The sequence below is a fragment of the Tiliqua scincoides genome, chromosome 3, assembly GCF_035046505.1.
Source record: "Tiliqua scincoides isolate rTilSci1 chromosome 3, rTilSci1.hap2, whole genome shotgun sequence".
NCBI classification, from domain to species: Eukaryota; Metazoa; Chordata; class Lepidosauria; order Squamata; family Scincidae; genus Tiliqua; species Tiliqua scincoides.
In genome coordinates this window covers 77,892,305-77,912,083 of record NC_089823.1, presented here as the reverse complement: position 1 = coordinate 77,912,083, position 19,779 = coordinate 77,892,305, and the positions used below count along the sequence as shown (strand labels likewise).

The window sequence follows — 19,779 nt, the reverse complement described above, 5'->3', positions numbered from 1 at the left end:
GAGCAGAAACTGCAGCAGATGTTAAAATTGAAGTTCAGCAGTCTTCTTTATGGAGTTCTTACCCATGAACAGAAACTTGACCAATAAGAAGGCAGTTGGAAGTATTCATATTTACAATTACATGCCTTCCTATGGTTTTTGTACTTGACTATTTAAAGTTATTTCACGTATAGAACACATTGCATGTATAAAGTATTTGGCATTAACTGAAATAATTTTGTACAAATTTATAACTACACAAATGCTTTAAAACCCCACACAACTATTTTTCTATACAAAGGAATATTAAATTTAATTTACAGGAAATAAATATAAAAATTATAGTGTGATCAAAGATAGATGTTGTTTCACCTATATACAACACTATGATGTCTGTGAATACAACCTCTTAAAAGAAAGATGCAGATGTCACATTTTTTTAAAAAACAACTAAGCATCTTTTTCAAAGTTTAGCTTGCCATTATCTATATCTATACATTAGTGCATAACATTCTCAGTTATTCCTAACTGCAAGTTGAATTTGTAAAACAATCTTCTAAAATCCATCCTTCTGTAAAACTAGTTAAGCTGGAGCTAAGCCATCATGCTCCATCTAAAGCCCCTTGTCATCAAGATAAAAGGAAACAGTATCATTAACATTATAGGAAAAAATAATGCAAATACTGTAACAATCCAGGATAACATTCTTGGACAATCCGAGGCTGCCTTGAAGCTTTGCTATTTGTATATTAAATAATTGTTTTTTGTTTTTGGTCTTCTCACATTATGTAAAATAGTTAAAATAAATCTGTATTTTACACGGAAAACAATACCAACTTTAACAATGTCACATTGGTTCAATAAAGTGCAGGTTTCCCCTCTCTGAAGTCCTTCTCAGTGTAACACGAGGTTTTTTGTGGCCTGTGTCATTGTTTTCATGAAATACAAGCTGCTTTCCTGAGAAGTCATGAAGTCTCACATCTCCATTATGAGCATTAAAAGAAACGCCATTCTTCTCACTAGAGATGTTACCTGAAATTTTTTGAAAGCAAGTTTGTTAGAACTGAACAATGGCAAGGCATTATTTTCCCTTTGGTAAACTTGGGCCCAATTCAGAAATTTTATTTGCTGCACGGCATGTTGAATCAAATTTGTCTCAATTGAATCTAGCTGAATTGAACTAAATTGAATCATGCAAGTACTTTTATGCTTTGTATTGGTATGGGATGATGACTTATGCTGCCTGACAGCACAATCCAAACATGAATGTCCCAGGGGCCATTACACCCATGCTAGCCATTGTAAAAACACCATAAAGTGCTAAATGCCAACTTGTGAGCAATCAGCACCAGTGGCATGGCCTGTGCCAGCCCACCACGGCTGGATCTGAGCTTCTGGCCACTGGCAGAGGAATGTTTGGTGCTGAGCAGTGCAAGGGCTTGTGGACAGTGGCAGGGAGGGGACATTTCTGAGCAGGGGAGGGCAGAATGGGGGATGGATCAGGCCCAGGAGGGGGACAGGACAGGCTGAGGCCTCTTCCGCCATATCCTATTTTCCCTTTCGGGCCTGCTGGAAATCCAAGCAGCCCCATAGGGCAGGCTGGGGTGGAAAAATATCCCTTACCACAAGGGCAGGCTGGGGCAGAAAAATATTCCTTACCCCAAGGAGACCTCCAGCCACCTCCTAGCCTGCTGTGATATAGCGCAGGCCATGTGGCCTGGCTAAGCCAGTGCAAGTTAGGATTAGGCTGCCCACAGCATAAAAGGAATGGGATACTGAGACATGGAAACAGCTCCCAACCCAATCAAGTATGAGTTAGTTCTTTCCATTTTTAAGAAGCATCTCAAAGCATATATATTTTCACAGCTCTTCCCAAATTTGCTTTTGAGCTAGTTTTTCTCTTTCTCCATAGTTTTTCTTCCATGGGAGCCATAGCTCAATGAAGAGCACCTGCTATGCATGTTCATGTTTGTGCATGTTCTGCCTCTGGTTCTCCAGGTGGGGCTGAGAAAAATTCCTGTTTGGAATCCTGAAGAGCTGTTACCAGCGAGTGTTGACAATACTGAGGTAGATGGGCCAATGTTCTGACTCAGTTTAAAGCAGCTTCCTATGTTTCCCTCTTTTTTTTTTTTCTTTTGTGTCTTGTTTACTTATGTTGTCAAGATTTTGGTTAACAATAATAATTTTGGTTCTCGAGTGCCTTTTTTTAAAAGCACTTTAAGAAATAATAAATATTAGCTGTAGTAGCGTTTCTAAATTGGTCTCAAGAAGTGGCTTCTCTTATGTGTCTATCAGAGATGGGAACTTAACTTGGGATGACTCAACTCAAATCACACAAAAACAGTTTTTGATGAATCAGGTTGACTTCAGTCACGGGCATCAGACCCCAGCTCGACTCATGGCCGGTGATTCTAAAAAAAGAATCAGGACTCAAATGACTTGAGTCCCAACTCTCTTTTGTGTGTGTGTTGTAACTTACTTTTTGGGGGGGTTGGAACATGAAGATAGTGTTAAATGACAATTCACAATGCACTACCACAACTACCTCCCTTTTTTCTGTGAAGTCACGCTCAAGGAAGCCATTGACTTGCAACTCAACTTGTTTCTCGAAATAACTTTAAATTTCTCATGGGTCACAATAGTCACGTGCTATGATTTGCAAGTAGAGTCATGTTGTGGGCTCACTGACTTGGGACTCAACTTGCAACTCGGGCTCTGTGCCTTGAGCACATTTCTGGTGTCAATGGATTTTATGCAGAGTAGTGAATCTCCATGAAAACAAAGGTTTTGCTGCTGTGGCATGGATCCATTTCACATAAACAACTCATTTATGTAGTTTTCTTACGCAGTTTCCGGGGTGGGGGAACAGCAGACGGAGGCATTCCAGGGGGTGGGCAGTGGGACTGGGATCCGGCTGTTATGCCAGATTCCAACCCCGTTCCTCAATCAGTGCGGAGCCGTTTGAAGCCATTCCGTTCTTCTCGGACTTGTGCCACCTCCTGAGGTGGCTTAGGTCCAAGGAGACCCATTGGGGCTGTGGTGGCTTACCCGGGGGTAAGGGAAAGAGTTTCCCCTTGCCTCTGGCTGAGCTGATTCTGGCCCCAAACATGTGCTGGATACAGTGCAGGTCGCTTGGCCTGCCTGTTCCAGCGCAAGATAGGATTGCGCTGCTAATGTTCTACCATTGGAAGTCTTGTTTGGTAGGACCTGGTCAGGGGGACGATTTATTCTTCTAGATGTTGCCCCTGTAATTAGGGTGGCATTCAAACCCTTTAGCATATGCTCCTACAGTGCCCCACATATAATGAAATCTGAGCCAAATATTTGAATTCAATTTTAGCAGATATGAAGGACAATCCTGATACTGTTAAAATACAGTATCTACTGAATGAATTTTCCAGGGCTATAACTTAGTTGTTTATCTGTAGCAGATGGTGGAAAGTAGAGTTAAGAAATGATAACTAAATGTCAGCATATGACTTATAGTGGGCAAACACACTGGCTATATTTTTATTTATTTTTCACATTTTTATACCACCCTTCCTCCAAAGAGCTCAGGGTGGTATACACAGCTGCTCCCCTCCTTTTGTCCTCACAACGACCCTGTGAGGTAGGTGAGGCTGAGAGAAAGTGACTGGCCCAAGGTCACCCAGGAAGCTTCATGGCTGAGGGGGGATTTGAACCTGGATCTTCCAGGTCTAAGTCCACCTCTCAAACCACTACACCAGTCTTGTATCACTTTATCTTATTTATCATAGGCCTATATTAGTTGTTGTGTCTGCTATCTATGCCAATAAAGGACTATCATATTTTATTTAGCTCCATCTGACATACATACATTTAATTAAACTCTGTCAAGATTCTTGCTGATACCATGCAGCTCAACATGCAAACAGTAAATTTATGTAGTGGGATTGCTTAAGATTCAGGCTTTTTGGAGGAAATCATTTTATAATGATTATACGTAAAATCTACAGGTTAACACTTCAATTTATGCTGGGATATGCTGAAGATATTGTATCATGTTACCATTTTTAGATGAGAAATAGTTAATCAGTGCACTCCTATGCATGTTTACTTAGAAGTAAATCCTATTGAGTTCAATGGAACTTTCTCCTAGGTAAGTGTGTATAGGATTGCAAACTTTGACAGCCAGAGTCAAGGTAGACAAAAGATGGAAAGAACTCTATGGGCCTACTTTTGAGGAATGGGTAAATGGAGAAAGTTACTTTTGCTAAAGGTTACTCACCTTGTTAGATTTAAGGAAGGAAGAAAACAGTTTAAGAAGATAATGAATTACCAAATTGGAAGTTATTTTTACATTATCAGAATGGGTGTACTAATCAGAATGTGTCATTGGAAATACTGTTATTTTAATGATATTATAAATTCGTTGTATAGTGTTTCTTATTTATGAAGAACTTTAGCTTTTTTAATCATGAAATGTGATAAATTCAATAAAAATATTTGGAAAGAAAGAATATAGCTTGAGAAATTGGATATTTCAACATACATACCGTTCCCATTTACGTGCACTGAATAATCATTATTCATTAACATTGAGGTGGAATTAGTGGAGTTACTGTTTGATTGTAAGGAATTGGAAGAACTGGATACACCTTGGTTAACATTCTGCTTCTTTAAACCATTAGTGGCAGTTCTACTCCAGTCTATAGTTGAATAAGGATTACAGAAAATAGTGTAATATGTTAGACTCATCTTAAGAATACAATTAATAATGTAACTTAAATCTGAGTGCTAGTGGGACGCCACCATTTTTTAATTTGATTTCATTATTCTAGATTTTGCAGATTCTTTCTAGAATTTACATTATTTAATTTTTCAATTAGATTTCACTTATGTCTGAGTGGATAATAAGGGCTCTTGTTTATAATTATATTAACTTTTGTGGCAGCTTGCACAAGTATGCCTATATGATTGTCTATCTGTAGTTCAATTAAAAATATATATATTTACCAGAATTTTCAGCCAGCCTATACTTTCCACAGCACAAGTACCTTCTCCACTGCTTGCGAACATTCTCCTTCGCTACACAGTAGAAAATAAAAATGAAAAATCCTGCAAAATAATAATAATAATAAAGCAAGGCACTGAATTTATCCTCTTTTATAACAATAAATAAATGGCTATGTTATTTTTTTCTTTCCCTCCAACTTTCAGCTAGCTTTCCTGCCCGCTTATGAAGCTGTATTCAAATGGCAAAAAGTCTGTCTTTGAAAAAGGTGACGTATAATAGACATTTCACGTAACCCTCTCTCACAGTTGCAGTTCTGTGAGAGACACAGTCAAGAAAATGGATTTTAACTTGCCCAGAAGTGGGACCTCTCCAACTCTAACCTAAAACATGGGATCCACACTCAAGAGTGCAGCCAGTGATCAAGAGAGGTTAAGGGCTGAGTGAGCAATCAAGCTGCTCCAGTTTTCCTTCCACCTGGTGGTAGTAAATCTGCATGTACTGCACCTGCATCATCCCACCCCTTCTTTTCCTTCCAGGCCAGCTGAAAGGAGAGGAAGGACACAGAATGACAGTGACTGCATGGACTCTGTTTTGAAAGGCAAAAGAAATGAGAGGGGAAGCTAGGTGAATCAGACTGCAGAGGCAGTGACATAGCAAGGGAAAGTAGGTTGGCAAGTAGAACATGGAAGTCAACACACTAATTCTAACAGGAACTCTGCCTGCAGGTGAACGCAGGGGTGATATTTCAGATTTTCTCCTGCCATATTTGTCTGCATTTTTCTTAGAATCAGAAATGAAAAAATCTTTTATATACTTTGTTGAACTATATTGTATAAACAGCCATATTATATATATATAATGTTATAAAGTATAATGTGTTCAATCAAAATATACATATCTGCCCTATTATCATACCAATTTATTCCCTGCCATTGACAGAAGGCTCTAGCCATGTGCACTCTGACACAAAACATTCACATAAATGATTTTTTTCATAACTAGTATTTTTGAAAGTATTAGGTGATGTTACCCTGCACATGTCTGATCTCATCTGATCTTGGAAACTAAGCACTGTCAGGCCTGGTTAGTACTTGGATGGGAGACCACCTGGGAATACCGGGTGCTGTAGGCTTATACCATAGCCTTTCGAGACTGAAGGTTGCCAACCACAGGTGATGTATGCTGCCTTAAATCTTGGACTAATCAGTATACAGTTTCTTTAATGTTTCATGGGAAAATGATGAGAAAGGGTTTTTTTCCTGTATTATCAAGAATGCTAGCACTGTTAACTTGTATCATAATAGAAGATCCTTTTCAAAAACCTAGTACGTACCTTGCAAAGTGTTAAAGATGGCAAAGAGATACATAAATATAAGATTTATGGGGCCCCATGCAAAGAAGGCAAAGCCCCAAGTAATTCCCAATAGGAATGTGAGGCCAGCAACACTCCTGAGATCTTGAATACTGGTTTTTCGCTGGGCACCGAGTTGTTTCTTCTTTTTAATTCTGCAGAGCTGAATCAGCACTACTATAAACATGCTTACATTCAGCAAGAATATTGTGCAGAAGTATCCCACAACAGTTATGTAAAAGACAACGTCATTGTTAATCCAGCAGCTAAAAAGACAAAAAAAAATCAGTCTGTAAAGCTTTTGAAATATAAGGTTTAGGCTGTAATCTAGAAAGTCACATGACTAGCACGATGGTGTGTCATTCAAAGCTCTCTTTTATTTTTGTTATAATCTTTTATAATATTTTATTTTCACCTTCCCTGCACATCAACTTCCAAATTTCAAAATAATTTTGTCAAGCCTATTTTGTACATACCTTAAGGAACTCGTTCATATAGAGTCCCTAGAAGAGCCAGATGAGAACTACACACACAGGAAGCAATCCCTATGCACACTTTCCTGGGAGTAAGTGCCACTGAACATTGTGGGACTTAATTTTGAGTCTACATACATAGGATTGTACAGACGTTCTCATTAATTGTACAGGAAATTAGTAACTAGGTAATTAATTGCATTCATAATAAATTTTGAAAAAATCAAATTTTTCCAGGCTTAATTTTTAACCTTGTCCCTTCACGGTTGTAAACTAAGTGAATCCAAAAAAGACAAAGCACATCTACAAGGGCAGCCCAATCCTACCTAAACTCCAGCATGGCTATGCAGTGGCAATGGCTACACTGCATCCTGTGGGAGATTATTGGATGCTGGAGGTCTCCTCAGGGTAAAGTGAGATTTGCCCACTTTCCCCAGGGTAAGCCCCAGTAGCTGCAATGGGCTAACCTGAACCTGCGCCCGGTAATACTGCAAGTCTGAGTTTATCTGTACAAGTGGATCAAGTTCAAGTTGGGGGTTTGGATTCAGTGCACACTGCCACAGTTGAACCCACCCCCTTCCAGTCCTGATCCACCTACCCCACCCATTCCCCCCCATTCCGCCCTCTCCTGATGAGTGGCGTAGCTAACCGGTACCAAGCTCAAAATGTTGCCCCGGAATTGATGTCACAACCGGAAGTGACACCACGCCCAGGCTTTTTAAAAATTGAAAACTGGAACCCACCTGCTCCCCCCAGCAGCTCACTACCCACTTGCTCTGCTGCCTCTGCCCGGTCAGTGGCATAGCTAAGGCATATATCTGCTGCCTGGGGTCAAAGAAGATTTTGTAACTTGCCCTCCATGACAAAATCAAATGCAATTAATTAAGTAAATAAATAAAAAGTTATTGGTTCCATGCTGTATCATAACAACATCTCATTGGCACTCAGAACAATCAGTCTCATAGGTCTGTTTTGAGTTAAACAAATCCACTTTTTGTTCCATGAGGCAGTCATGTTTTCATTTTCTGGTTAATTGGCCATAACTTTTGATAGAATACAAATATTACAGTCCAGTTTGTTTCATTGCATTCTGCATTAAATTACCTTTCCAGTGATATATAATATGATGGTATTATTCATACATACCAAGATTTTCACAAATTTAGTCACTAGTGTCAAGCTCAGTTTGTTGCCCCCCTAAAGCTTGATGCCCAGTGCAACTGCTACCCCCTGCACCCCCTCAGCTACGCCACTGCTCCTGATCCATCCAATCCCCCCCTGCCTCCCATGCACCATTCTTTCCCCTGTGCAGGGCTTACCTGCTACAATGGGCCTCCACTGCACCATCTGTGCATACAGGAAAACTCCAGCCTTTCCGCCAGCTCCCTGTGCTGCTGCAAAGCGCTTTACAGTGCTTTTGCAGCGGAGGAACAGGTACTCTGCCTGTGCTTCCTTTACTCAGGATTGGGCCATAAATCAATGCTGTTCCATTAAATCAATGGAATAGGCATGTTCTTTATAATACTCAAGATAGCCTAACTATAAATTGAGCACTTCTGCATATGCAAAATAATTTCAAATTTCCTGTTTGCACTTTTCAAACTTATCTTCTTTCTTTCTATTCATTTTAATTATCCACACTTTTGTATGGCATCTAGTTAGCTATATGGCACCGGAATGCAGAAAAAATGTATATATTATGGGAGAAGCTGGAATTAGTTATACACACACGTGCTAGTTCCTAAGGAACTTGATCTTAGCATCTGATTATTATGAACTTACAATTCATCAGGCGAGCCATTGGGAAAATTTCCATATGATCTAAGTCCATAGTTATCTGGATTTATTGCCAGTACAATGGCTACTACTATTGCAGGTACTCCTGAAAAATAAAAAAAAATCCTCACATAAATTGGGAAACATATTGAAAATGTGCAACTGTAGACCTGGCAATTATGTCATTATACATAACAAACATATACTAAACATTAATATTGTGTATTTCAGGCAGGGCCGAGTCAAAACTTTTTCTGACAAATTTGGAGTGTCGTAGAAGAGACACAAAATCAGCATATCGGGGGTAGGGGCAAATGTTTTGTAGGGCTGGTTACAACTGGTTACTAGCAAGTGTCATTTGTTTTTCTTTTAAGTATTTTACACTATACCCCTGTAGGTAACAGTGATGGCCACAGTTAGATCTCATAAGCATTCAAATGCTTTTGGCCATTATCCAGACAGAATCCTGCTTGCTCCAGCAACTGAGGAGGGCTCCAGCGATAGAGGCTGTGTTTCATCCCAATCAAAGGCTTTCCAATGGCACTTTTTTTTTTTTAAACTCTGACGAGATTGAATCCCAACCTTTTTGAGTCAACCTAAAAGAGAGAGGATCCCCCACTTTTTCAGGGTTAAAAGGCTCTTAAAAGTGCCACTAATTCCAGTGCAGTATGCATTACACCATATTGTCTCTGTGTATTGATGGTCCTTTATTAAAAGGATTTTTGAGCGATATATAGTAATTATTTTCAAATATAAGTGGGGGCAGGAAAGGTGTACATACCCCAGCCAACAAAGCAAAATTTTAGGATGTATTTCCTAACATAGGTATTGAACACTTTGACAAGAGCGAGATACATGTGGAAAGCTTCAAGGCCCATCCAAGTAAAAGAAACCAAAAGGAAATAATGAAGGAATACAGCAACTGAGATGCAGAGGCCTCTGATATTAGACAGTGCAATCCAAGAGTCCAGGAGGAAAACTAAGTTCAGTAGAAGCAATGCAATACACAGTTGAATAAGAATTTTCGAAGGATAATCTCTTCGGATTTTCCTAGAGAGGAAAACAAACAAAATGTCATAAGCTGATGCTTGCTTGAATATATTACATTTGAAAATATACATAGTGATGCAGATACTGTGCACGCGCTCTCTCTCTCTCTCTTTCTCCCCCCCTCAATAAATGGGCCGTCTGAGACTCAAATTGCAGCATTCTCACTGAATTATACATGAAATAGCAATTAATGTCTTTATATTACAAATTATTTCCTATTTTGTATGCTAAGTTGCATATCAGCCCAATCCTAAAGGTGGCGCTGCTGCTGGGTACAGCGGCGCAAAAGTGGCTACCACTGCATCCTGCAGCAGCTCCCGGAGGTCTCCTCCGGGGAAGGGGACTTTCATCCCCTTCTCCCAGGAAAAGCCTCAAGACCTGAAATGGGGCTTCTCAAGTCTGTGCTGGCTGCTTTGCCAGCACAGACTTGAGAGACTCCGTGTTTGAATTTCTGGCCCAACATGGAATTTGAGATCTGGTAGAGCAGGACTCCACCGGTCCAACCCCAGTTTCTCCCCCAAGGCTCTCACCGCCACCCAGAGCTCTTACCTAGCGGTAAGCAGTGTCTGGCTGGCACTGGGCTCAGTACCAACGGATGCTGTGCATCTTTTGTTTATGCTGTGCAACTTACGGCACATTTGCAATACCCAGCACTGGTGCTGAAGGTCAGCGCCAGCGCTAGCCCAGGTCAGGATTGGGCCCTATTACTGTATAAGCATTACCACATTAACATGTAAGCTTCAGGATTAAAAGGCTATACTTGGAACCAAAACATTAAAGAAAAATACTGTATTTAACTGTAAAACAGACAAATCTTTCAGGTTAACTTGATAAAAATGAATGTTTCAGTTATAAGAAAATGTTACAAATAATGAAAGTCTCAATTTCAAGTAGCCCATTGTTGGGTTACATAAAATATTTACTCATGTTAATTTAAAATTGCAAAGAAAGCAATTCCAAGATATCTGAAAATTTTGATATCATGTCAGAGTTAAACATATATAAAATCTGTATTGTCTTATCAGTACAATACTCTTTGGTAATATTTCTCCATATCCATCTTTTGAATTTCACCAATACAAAACTCCCAAATGGTTTAACTTTTTACTGACAATTTTATATTAAATTACACAAAAATAAAATACTGATGCTCTTCATTGATATCTTTGGTATGATATCTTTATCGCTCAGCGTGATGAATAGTTTCAAAAAAATCACGACTGAGATGACAGTGTAATTTAAACTGAGAAGATACTTACTCAAATGCAATGTATGTAACTAGGGTAACAGAAAGAAAAATTGCGGACAGACCACAGCCTATGTAAGTGATGAAAGTCAGAATTAGTACTTGGGTGGGAGAGACAGTGGCATTTCTTGATAAATCCTGAAAAGAAAATGGAATGTTCTCTTTTAAACCTGAGAAGAAAAAGTGGTTGAAAATCACAGCCTACATAATTGATAAAATATATAATTGACAATATAGCCACTGTGTACAAAAGTAGTAATCCTAGACAATTAATTTCTGAAAGGGGAAAAAGACAGAGACACAAACAGCACAACATCCCCAGCACTGCTTCCCCACCCAGTGAGATATGCAATAGATAATCCTTATAACAGTAACATGATCTTCATGGCCAAACTACATGCAACACTATACACATCAGACATGTGAAGCAGCCACATGGAACTGTAATTTGGATTGGGATCACAATGCAGAGGTAGAAGGTATTTCAATCTTCATCTCAACACACTTTTCCCCACTGAAAATCACTGCTACAAAAAACCCATTTTATCCTTCAAGTGCCATTTGCTACAAAGGAATTTTTATTAAATAATACCCTCTTCCTAGAGGCAATTTTCAGCAGAGTTAAATTCTACCTACACACTGTCATCCCAGACCAAACTGTGGTCCTGCACAGTTGCTACAATGCGCAAAATTGAGTCTATAACTGCACAGTGATACATTTAGCATCATGTGTAGTTTTACCCTTAAAGCAGTTTTATCCCAAAGTGTGCATCTCGATGGCTTAGGGCAGGGGTGCCCAAACCCCGGCCCGGGGGCCACTTGCGGCCCTCGAGGCCTCTCAATGCGGCCCTCAGAGAGCCCCCAGTCTCCAATGAGCCTCTGGCCCTCTGGAGATTTGTTGAAGCCCACACTGGCCCAACGCAACTTCTCTCAGCGTGAGGGCGACTGTTTGACTTCTCATGTGAGCTGCGGGATGAGAGCTCCCTCCACTGCCTGCTTTTTCACATCTTTGATGCAGTAGCGGCAGCAAAGGAAAGGCCAGCCTTGCTTTGTGCAAGACCTTTTATAGGCCTTGAGCTATTGCAAGACCTTCATTTGTTCATATAAGTTCATCTTTAATATATTCATTTATGTAAGCTTATGTAAATTTATTCAAATTTTAAATGTAAATTAATTCTTTTTTTCCCCTGGCCCCCGACACAGTGTCAGAGAGCTGATGAGGTCCTCCTGCCAAAAACTTTGGACACCCCTGCCTTAGGGTGTTGCATTGCACTCACAGGGGTGCTGTGGGATGTCCCTGGTTACCCCTCTTATCTGTTCTCCCAGATGCTGCCATTTTGGATCTCATGTAATCTTGTGAGATTTGGGGTCACCATCTTGCAAGATTTCACAAGATCCAAGATGGCAGCAGCCAGCTGAGCTGAGAAGAGGCGGTGGGGCACCATGACCCCAGTAACTTTGGGAACCATTGCCTTAAATTCTTTTGCCCTGAGACACAGAGTGGAAGATGAGAACAAAGAAGTTGCTGTTGTCTGTCTTCTTGGGAACTGAATCTCAAACATGTATATCCTGAACTGGGCCAACACCTAAGGGTAAAGGAATGCTAAATAGTTATTTCTAAGCCAAGAAGTTTCTTAGAAGTATTTTAAATATAAAAAATTTCTAATCAGTTAACTGTATTTTTATCATCATTTTAATCTCTTTTCATAATTTAGTAAAATATTATGTTTGGTGATGCAGCAAAGCCCAGATCTTGGTATTTTAGCCAAGTCTTAATAATTGTACTTAATATTTGTAAGAATTCTAGTCACAATATAGAGAATTTTATAGTTAACTCAGTGGGGCCCCCCTCCCCCCCACAGGATTTTCTTTTCCTGGTTTCCCCACCCCAGAGGATCCTCCCACAAATTTTCTTTTCCTGGTTTCCCCACCCCACCTATTGGAAGCTACTTTCAAAATCTGTAGGCATTCTGAGCTGTTGTGCAGCTTGTAGTCATGCAGCCCAGCATTACCAGTAAAACCCCAAAGCTTGTAAGGTGGTTGCAGCTACAAACTGTTTCATTTGTTGTTCTTTCTTTAACCACACAGCCTTCATAGGCCCATCCTCCTTTGCCACCTGCAAAGGAAATTAAAAGTTTACAGTATTAAAAATATAACCTCTACAGAAAGTTAATCCAGCTAAGAAGGCATGACCATAAAAACTTACCATTGTTAGTGAAGTTCCAAAAAGCACATCTCACAGTCAAATTCTCCTATATTAAGGGGGAAAAAATAAGATAATTTACTGATCCTAGAGGTGCTCTGAAACTTGATGTGCTTGATCACTATCAAAATAACTAGTGCAGGATTAATAAGATAAATTTTTTTATTTTAATTGCATATAGTCTCACAATCATACTGAACTTGTTTGTACTGGCACTTACACTAGATACTTAGATTAAAATTTGATCTGTGTTTGCCTGCACCTTTGCTTGTTCTTGGCCTGGAGCATCAGAACTGAAAATACACGCATGTTGGTGCACTTTAAATGTTCTCCCAGCCATGTGGGAGATGCATTTGTACCTGGATGAAAAGGGTAAATTTCCACAAATGCACTCTAAAAATGTAAGTAGGCTAGGACTGCATACATTTCACCTGGTACAAAATATGATATATGGAGTAAATATGATACATTTACTTTATTTACTTGGTATAAATATGTGAAATGCAGCTTCCCTAGTCACCCTACTGACAAGACTTCATAAACATAATGGGGGAAATTTACAAGACCCTAGGCTCCCTTGAAAATAAAGTTAGTCTCTCAAGAACACATACAGTCTACACAACTGGGTTTCCTTCTTTGCCCTAGTTTCCCATGGAAAGCCCAAATCTGTCAGCTTTCCAGACTCAACAGAAAGACCGCAAAGAGAGCGCATTCAAAAGTATTGGTAGATAAACTTAAGAAGTTACACAATAATCACATTATCATTACTAAAACCATTAAAAATATAAGAACTTGCGGTCAAAAAACCTGAACACATGAAGCAACAGTACAGTGATATCCAATTACTCTAGACACAATATACAGTTGTGTCTAGAGTATAATATACAATATATAAAAAGACACACACTCAGACAAGCTTGTGAACTACCCACATTCCTTTTATACCTGAGTAGGCTTTGCATTTTGTAGTGCGATAGTAACATTTGTTTTCAAGTTGTTAACTGTTATGTTAGCAACACTTGATGATATAACATGGCTGATCAGAGACAAATTTTTCAGCAAGGGATCCTGGAATGGGGAGAAAAATTGACTGAGTTGTGGAAGAACTAAGTAACAAAACACTAATGTCAGAATGTCATGAAACTTTTGAATGCATGAAAATTACCTGGAACAAAGTTGTTTTTTCAAAAAAGTTAAATGTAATTCTAGAAGCTTGATGCATCGCTTCAGATGGCAAATTTGTCAGTATTGATGATGGAAGTGTGATGGTTCCAAAACCATTTGTAGAGGTTTTATTTCCAAGAGTAACCTGAATGTTTTTTTAAACAAATAAGACAAAATAACTTTTGAGAACAAAATAAAGAGAACATTAGGGCCCTTTGCTTAGCCTTAGCCTATTCTGAAGCTATGGTTATTTAAAAGCAGTGCTTGTATTCAACTAACCAAAATGAGCTCACCATTTAACCTCTGTAGACGAGTTCCCCACCTAACAATAGTAATCTGTAGATATTGTCTACACATTCTTTGAATATGTAAGAAGAGTTCTGCTCATCCAGTCTTTGTGCATTCACTGAACACCTGAACAGCCCCCCCCCCCCCCAAAAAAGAAGAGTTCTAAATGACAAGGACAGGGCCCTCCATATGTACACATGTCCACAGAGGCATCTGTCTGTTCAAGGGTTCAATGACTGTATGCAGGTGGCAGACTGTTGTGATGCCAACCACACTACAAGTGTTAACAATGCTCAGAAGGAGCACTGTGCTAAGCAGAAATTATCAACAACCCACCAAAAAAAGGGTATCAATTATAAGACAAGGGGAAGCAATTCCCTCTTAAGCTGGGTTCAGGCTGAAATTCAACACCCTTTAAAGGCAAGGGCAAAATTCCTATTTACAATGGAGTTGGAATGCACTCTCAGTCTAGTTGGCTATCGATATGTTTAATTCATAGCTAAATGCATTAGTACCATTAGCATTAACCAGATCTGTCCCATTCTAGCACCTAATCATACATAGCTTTTACAACTGCTAAAACTTCTTCCCCCTCCTCCTCCCTAGTGGCAATTTCACACATCTTTTAAAAATTATGAAGAATTTTAGACTCTCTTTGTGTTATTTTATCTTATTTATAATGTTCTCACAAGCCATAAACACAAAATTAGTCTATGGACTAATCTTCCAGTCAAAATCTTCACTGGAACAAACGCCCCAGATGAGACGATACGCATGAGTGATAGACACATGGGAGCAGAAGGCATAATATGTAATATGCTAATATAATTGGTTTTTTTAAACAGCCGCAGGATCACTACTCTGAAACTGCATTTTCCAAATTAAAAATGTGAGGTATTTGTGTAATCATGCAATATATTGCAGGCCCAAACTAGCAATCCTTTACGCAATCCATGAATTGGCTACAACTTGGAGAACGAATCAGGAGGGTAATCGGATCATGCCCCAGATATTTAAGAACTATCTGTTTATGTCAACGTTTTATATGCCATGTGAAGTTTCCTTTTTCCAAGTCAGGCCATTGATCCATATTGCTCAGGATACTGGCAGGCAGAAGCTCCAAGGCAGCTGGACCTGGAAATGTCACTGATTGAACCTCTGGAACTTCTACATGCAAAGCGTGTGATCTACCACCAAGTTACAGCCTCTGGCTAATACTGTATAAAACATTTTGAGTGTTGCTTACAACAACTGGATTATGTTATGAACTTTCAGTAATATAAAATTTTGATTTAGCCAGTAGGGAAAGGAGGAAATCTAAATATTGTTTTGTTTGAATATAGAAAACAATGACATCAATAACAAAGGCAAAATTCTGTTTAGGCAAAGACTGTTTTTCCAATAAGTCTCCACGTCAGCTCAGCAAATGTCAAACTATTCCATACAAAACACACAGAAGGTGATATTGGATTTTAAATACACCCAGGTGTGATAAGTGGCACAATTCCAACTTTACTTTCTGCCAGTGCAGCAGCTGCTGTGCTGGACTACAGTGTCACAAATGGGCCATAAAGCATGTTTGTGGCACCTAGTGAGTAGACTGTGCCAGTAGAAGGCCCGTACCATCCCACTGGTGCTGAATCCAGAAGTAGTGCCCAATTGCTCCCGCCAGGCAGTGCAGGGGCAATAGGAGGGCATGTAACAGGGTAAAGATAGGGCAGATAGGGGCGATGCAGGGCTGGGAGGAGGTGGGATTGGTGGCACTGGCTTACACTGAATCCTATTCCCCCTCCTGGGCCTGAAAGCTATACATGGGGCTTCTCGCCCTTTCGCCAGTAATTTTTCTGGCATAGATCTGAGTAGCCCCTTTGCACAGACTGGGGCTCTACACAGAAAACCTCCAGCCTGCTCAATCCCAGCACAGGATACAGCATGGGCCTGTGGCCCTGCTGGGCCAGCGCTGGTTAGAATTTGGCTGTAAGTTGCTGTGTGGAGATTTGCCGAAGAAATCTAAAGACTGGCTCACCCTCTGAATTAGCTCAAAGTGGTTAGTAAGCTGCTGCTTGTGGCTCTGAAAAAAGTATCTTAAGCTGTTTGGTGTCTAAGCCACTTTGAATGCCCTTCAGGTAGACAAAGAGGGGTATGTATGTATGCGCAAATAAATAAATAAATAAATTCACAATGTTTTTTAGAAAGTGCTAGACACAACTATAGGAAAACTTAGGAAAACACAAACACAAGGTAAAATGTGGCAACACTGAAACTTTAATGTTGACTTAAAGATTTGCAAATCAACATTAGTGGCAAGTATCTGAAAATTCTCTGTGCAGCTCTATTTAAAGTACACTGGTGCTCTTGCACAACTCCCATTCACTTCAATGGGGACTGAACAAGAGAACTTCCCCCACTGAGTTGTGGAATAAATATCTTTATTCAATATGACTCTAAACCAGTAGTTCACAAACTTTATTTGAAAGTTGGGACCACTAAATATTTGAGGGGAGGTGGGGGTGCAATGGCAGCTCTGGGATCGTGCCACTGCCATAAAAGGGGTTTTTTCATGTATCTGGGGGTCGTGACAACCCTGTGGAGGGTGCTGGAGGCACAGGGTCACCTCTGCAGTCCTCCCCACACCTCAGAAAGGCTTCCTGCTGTGATCATGATCCGCTTCCAGTTTTCACTTCGGCAGCACAATCCTGGAGGTGCTGTTGCTATGTCACCGCATGACACCATCCCCTTAAGAGGGCAGCGACTTGTTCCCGCTGGGCTGGGGCACTAAGACACCTAGGTTGGAAACCTCTGCTCTAAACATATACGCTTTTGGTGTCAGGTCATGAAATCTAAGAGTGAAATCCAATACTTATTTTTCTGAGTAATCTCCATCGAACACACTGACACTTACTTCTGAGTAGATACGTAAAGGATTGTATGATTACTTTCTACTTGTGACTTTTAAAGTAGCTTGTAATGCTTTGTTTTGTTCTAAAGAGCAGTTCTCTCTCTCATTCGGCAGCAAATCGTTGTTTTTAATCTAGTCTGAGTTAGATGCTTAGAAGACCCATTACGTGGTATAGTTCTTAAAACTATACTGTAAGAATACGAGAATGTGAGAATTTACATATTACAATGTTTCCTCTTTGTCTGGATTTCAGACTTCAGTGTAACAAACTTAAGCCATACGTTGAAATCTCAATTTTTAAAGGATTACTGAAACAAACAAACAAAATGGGGCTTACCTGAAGATCTGAGGTGTCTTTAACAGAAAATGAAACACTGCTCAATAGGCCACTATTGACTTTCAGGACTGCCAGAGCCAAGGAAGGAGAAGTCAAATTAATGGATTCTGTTGAGAAGTTTAATTTTAAGCCAATTGCATCCACTATTTTTATTATTCTATTGGGATAAAAATGCAGAATATTTCATTGTACTACTTCATCTACAGCAGGTTCAAAGCAAGTGCAAATATTTCATGTGAAGTTGTTTCATATGTACAGGTATTACTTTAAAATCTGAGAACAAGAAGACATGGTAAAAGCAAAAATCAATAAAAAAGTAAAGTAAAAGTAGTGTTTATATGGATTTCTATCCACTTCCATGTCAAAATGCTGACATTAGCATCAACAATTTAAAGATATAATTAAATAATCAAGGTATTTCTTTAACACTCCTAACAAGGATTCTGCTCATCCATGGTTTATCACAAAATGCTTACCTTACAGAAAAAGCATACATATACAAATGAAACATAAAGTTTATGGTTTATATGTTAGTGTCAAAGGAATTATGTACAACAGATAAAACCTTAACAGAATGAAAAGCACAAATGTTCATCAAATTAGGAAGTGAAGTACCTTTTAGACATTGGAGAAATCTGTGATTGGGGAGCATCTAAGAGTTCACTAACAATGTTAACCATATGTCCTGCAAGCGATGGAGATATTTCTTCTGCAGACAAGTTTCTCTCTAGGTCAGAAACTATTTTCTCAATAGCTGAAGCATTCGGCAGATGAGGAAATTATGCAAGAGAAGAGGGAAAACAGTACATCATCTGAACATAAATACGTATGCCCAATGTTATACCCAATAATCCATTTATACTAGTGGTTCCCAAACTGGTGGGTTGCAACCCACCAGCCAGGTAAGTACTGGCCTATGTCCCTTTAAGGGGTGGGGGATATTAAGCCTATGTCCCTTTAATGTCCCCGGGATCATGCTGCTGCCTGGGATGGGAGGGAGGTTTTTCACTTACTTCCAGCCAGCACTGGAGTCCTGGGAGTTCCACTGGGTCTGGGGAGCCCTCCACAGGGCTCCCCAAGTCTCTATAAATCTGTAAAAAAGAAACAGGCACTTCTGGTATTCATTACAAAAACAAAAGTGCCTGTTTTTTCCTCTTTTTCATAATCACAGGGGCTTGGGGAGCCTTGTGGTGAACTCCCCATATCCCTCAGACCTTCCAGGACTCCAGTGCTCCAGTGCTGGCTGGAAGTAAGTGAAAAACCTCCCTCCTGTCCCAGGCAGTAGTGTGATCCTGGAGATCACTTTGCTGCAATCCCCCCTGCCCAGCAAATACTTACGTGATTCCCTCCTCCTAAGTAGGACTTTGGGAACCACTGACTTATACCAAGAGGACTGAGGCAGAGAAATAGTAATACTATGTTAAAAACAGCTGATTTCATTTGTTGTCACTATTTTTAACATACAATTAACCTCTCTTGAAATTAATATTTGATATAAGAAATATAAGACAAATGCACAGTTCTAGTGGTTTAAAAGATCTTAAGACCTATTGATTTTGAGGCACATCCGCACAGGATTTTTCCTGTTTCCAACTTTATACTTTGAGAAGCAGATCAAAAGTTTGGGAGAAATCATAGGTAAGTGGATGTGATGGGCCATGAGCAGAGGTGGCCCTCGGGTGGGTACAGTGCTAAATTTTGCTGTGCACCTCAACACATCATGTAAGCAACCCCCCACTTGCCGTCAGAGCGTTTCTGGGCAATGAGAGCAACACAGAGGCATCTCCTCCATGTTGCTCTCGCTGCCCGGAACAGCTCCAACAGCAAAGGGAAAGGGCAGCTTACACATCACACTGAGGCACTCTGCAAAGCATACAGCTGTGCCAACACTCTGGCAATGCCACTGGCCATGGGAAAAAGCCATGTCACCATTGTACTTTGGTTAACGTGGGCAACATACTCTGTGTCATTTCCGATTTTTTTCTCTTTCTAATATACAGGTTGAAAACGCTGGCTCAGTATGTGATGTGAATCA

The 19,779-nt window shown here is 39.9% G+C and overlaps 1 protein-coding gene across 5 annotated transcripts in view; it reads right to left on the bottom strand.

Annotated features, from left to right (window-relative positions):
• Window positions 1-16: 16 nt before the first annotated feature.
• The window catches only part of ADGRG2 (adhesion G protein-coupled receptor G2), a 64,015-nt gene continuing 44,252 nt past the window's right edge, over window positions 17-19,779 (bottom strand). For 3 of the 5 annotated variants that reach the window (XM_066618929.1, XM_066618933.1, XM_066618932.1), the window contains 13 exons: window positions 18,360-18,498; window positions 17,745-17,901; window positions 14,222-14,365; window positions 14,002-14,124; window positions 13,060-13,105; window positions 12,866-12,969; window positions 10,867-10,991; window positions 9,339-9,607; window positions 8,564-8,663; window positions 6,291-6,574; window positions 4,957-5,058; window positions 4,497-4,649; window positions 17-1,011 (listed from right to left, as the gene is read on the bottom strand). In XM_066618929.1, coding sequence (XP_066475026.1) covers window positions 827-1,011; window positions 4,497-4,649; window positions 4,957-5,058; window positions 6,291-6,574; window positions 8,564-8,663; window positions 9,339-9,607; window positions 10,867-10,991; window positions 12,866-12,969; window positions 13,060-13,105; window positions 14,002-14,124; window positions 14,222-14,365; window positions 17,745-17,901; window positions 18,360-18,498 — 1,931 coding nt within the window. In that variant the 3' untranslated portion in view covers window positions 17-826. The remainder of the gene's footprint in view (window positions 1,012-4,496; window positions 4,650-4,956; window positions 5,059-6,290; window positions 6,575-8,563; window positions 8,664-9,338; window positions 9,608-10,866; window positions 10,992-12,865; window positions 12,970-13,059; window positions 13,106-14,001; window positions 14,125-14,221; window positions 14,366-17,744; window positions 17,902-18,359; window positions 18,499-19,779) is intronic. The other 2 variants (XM_066618930.1, XM_066618934.1) reach the window with 2 other exon arrangements.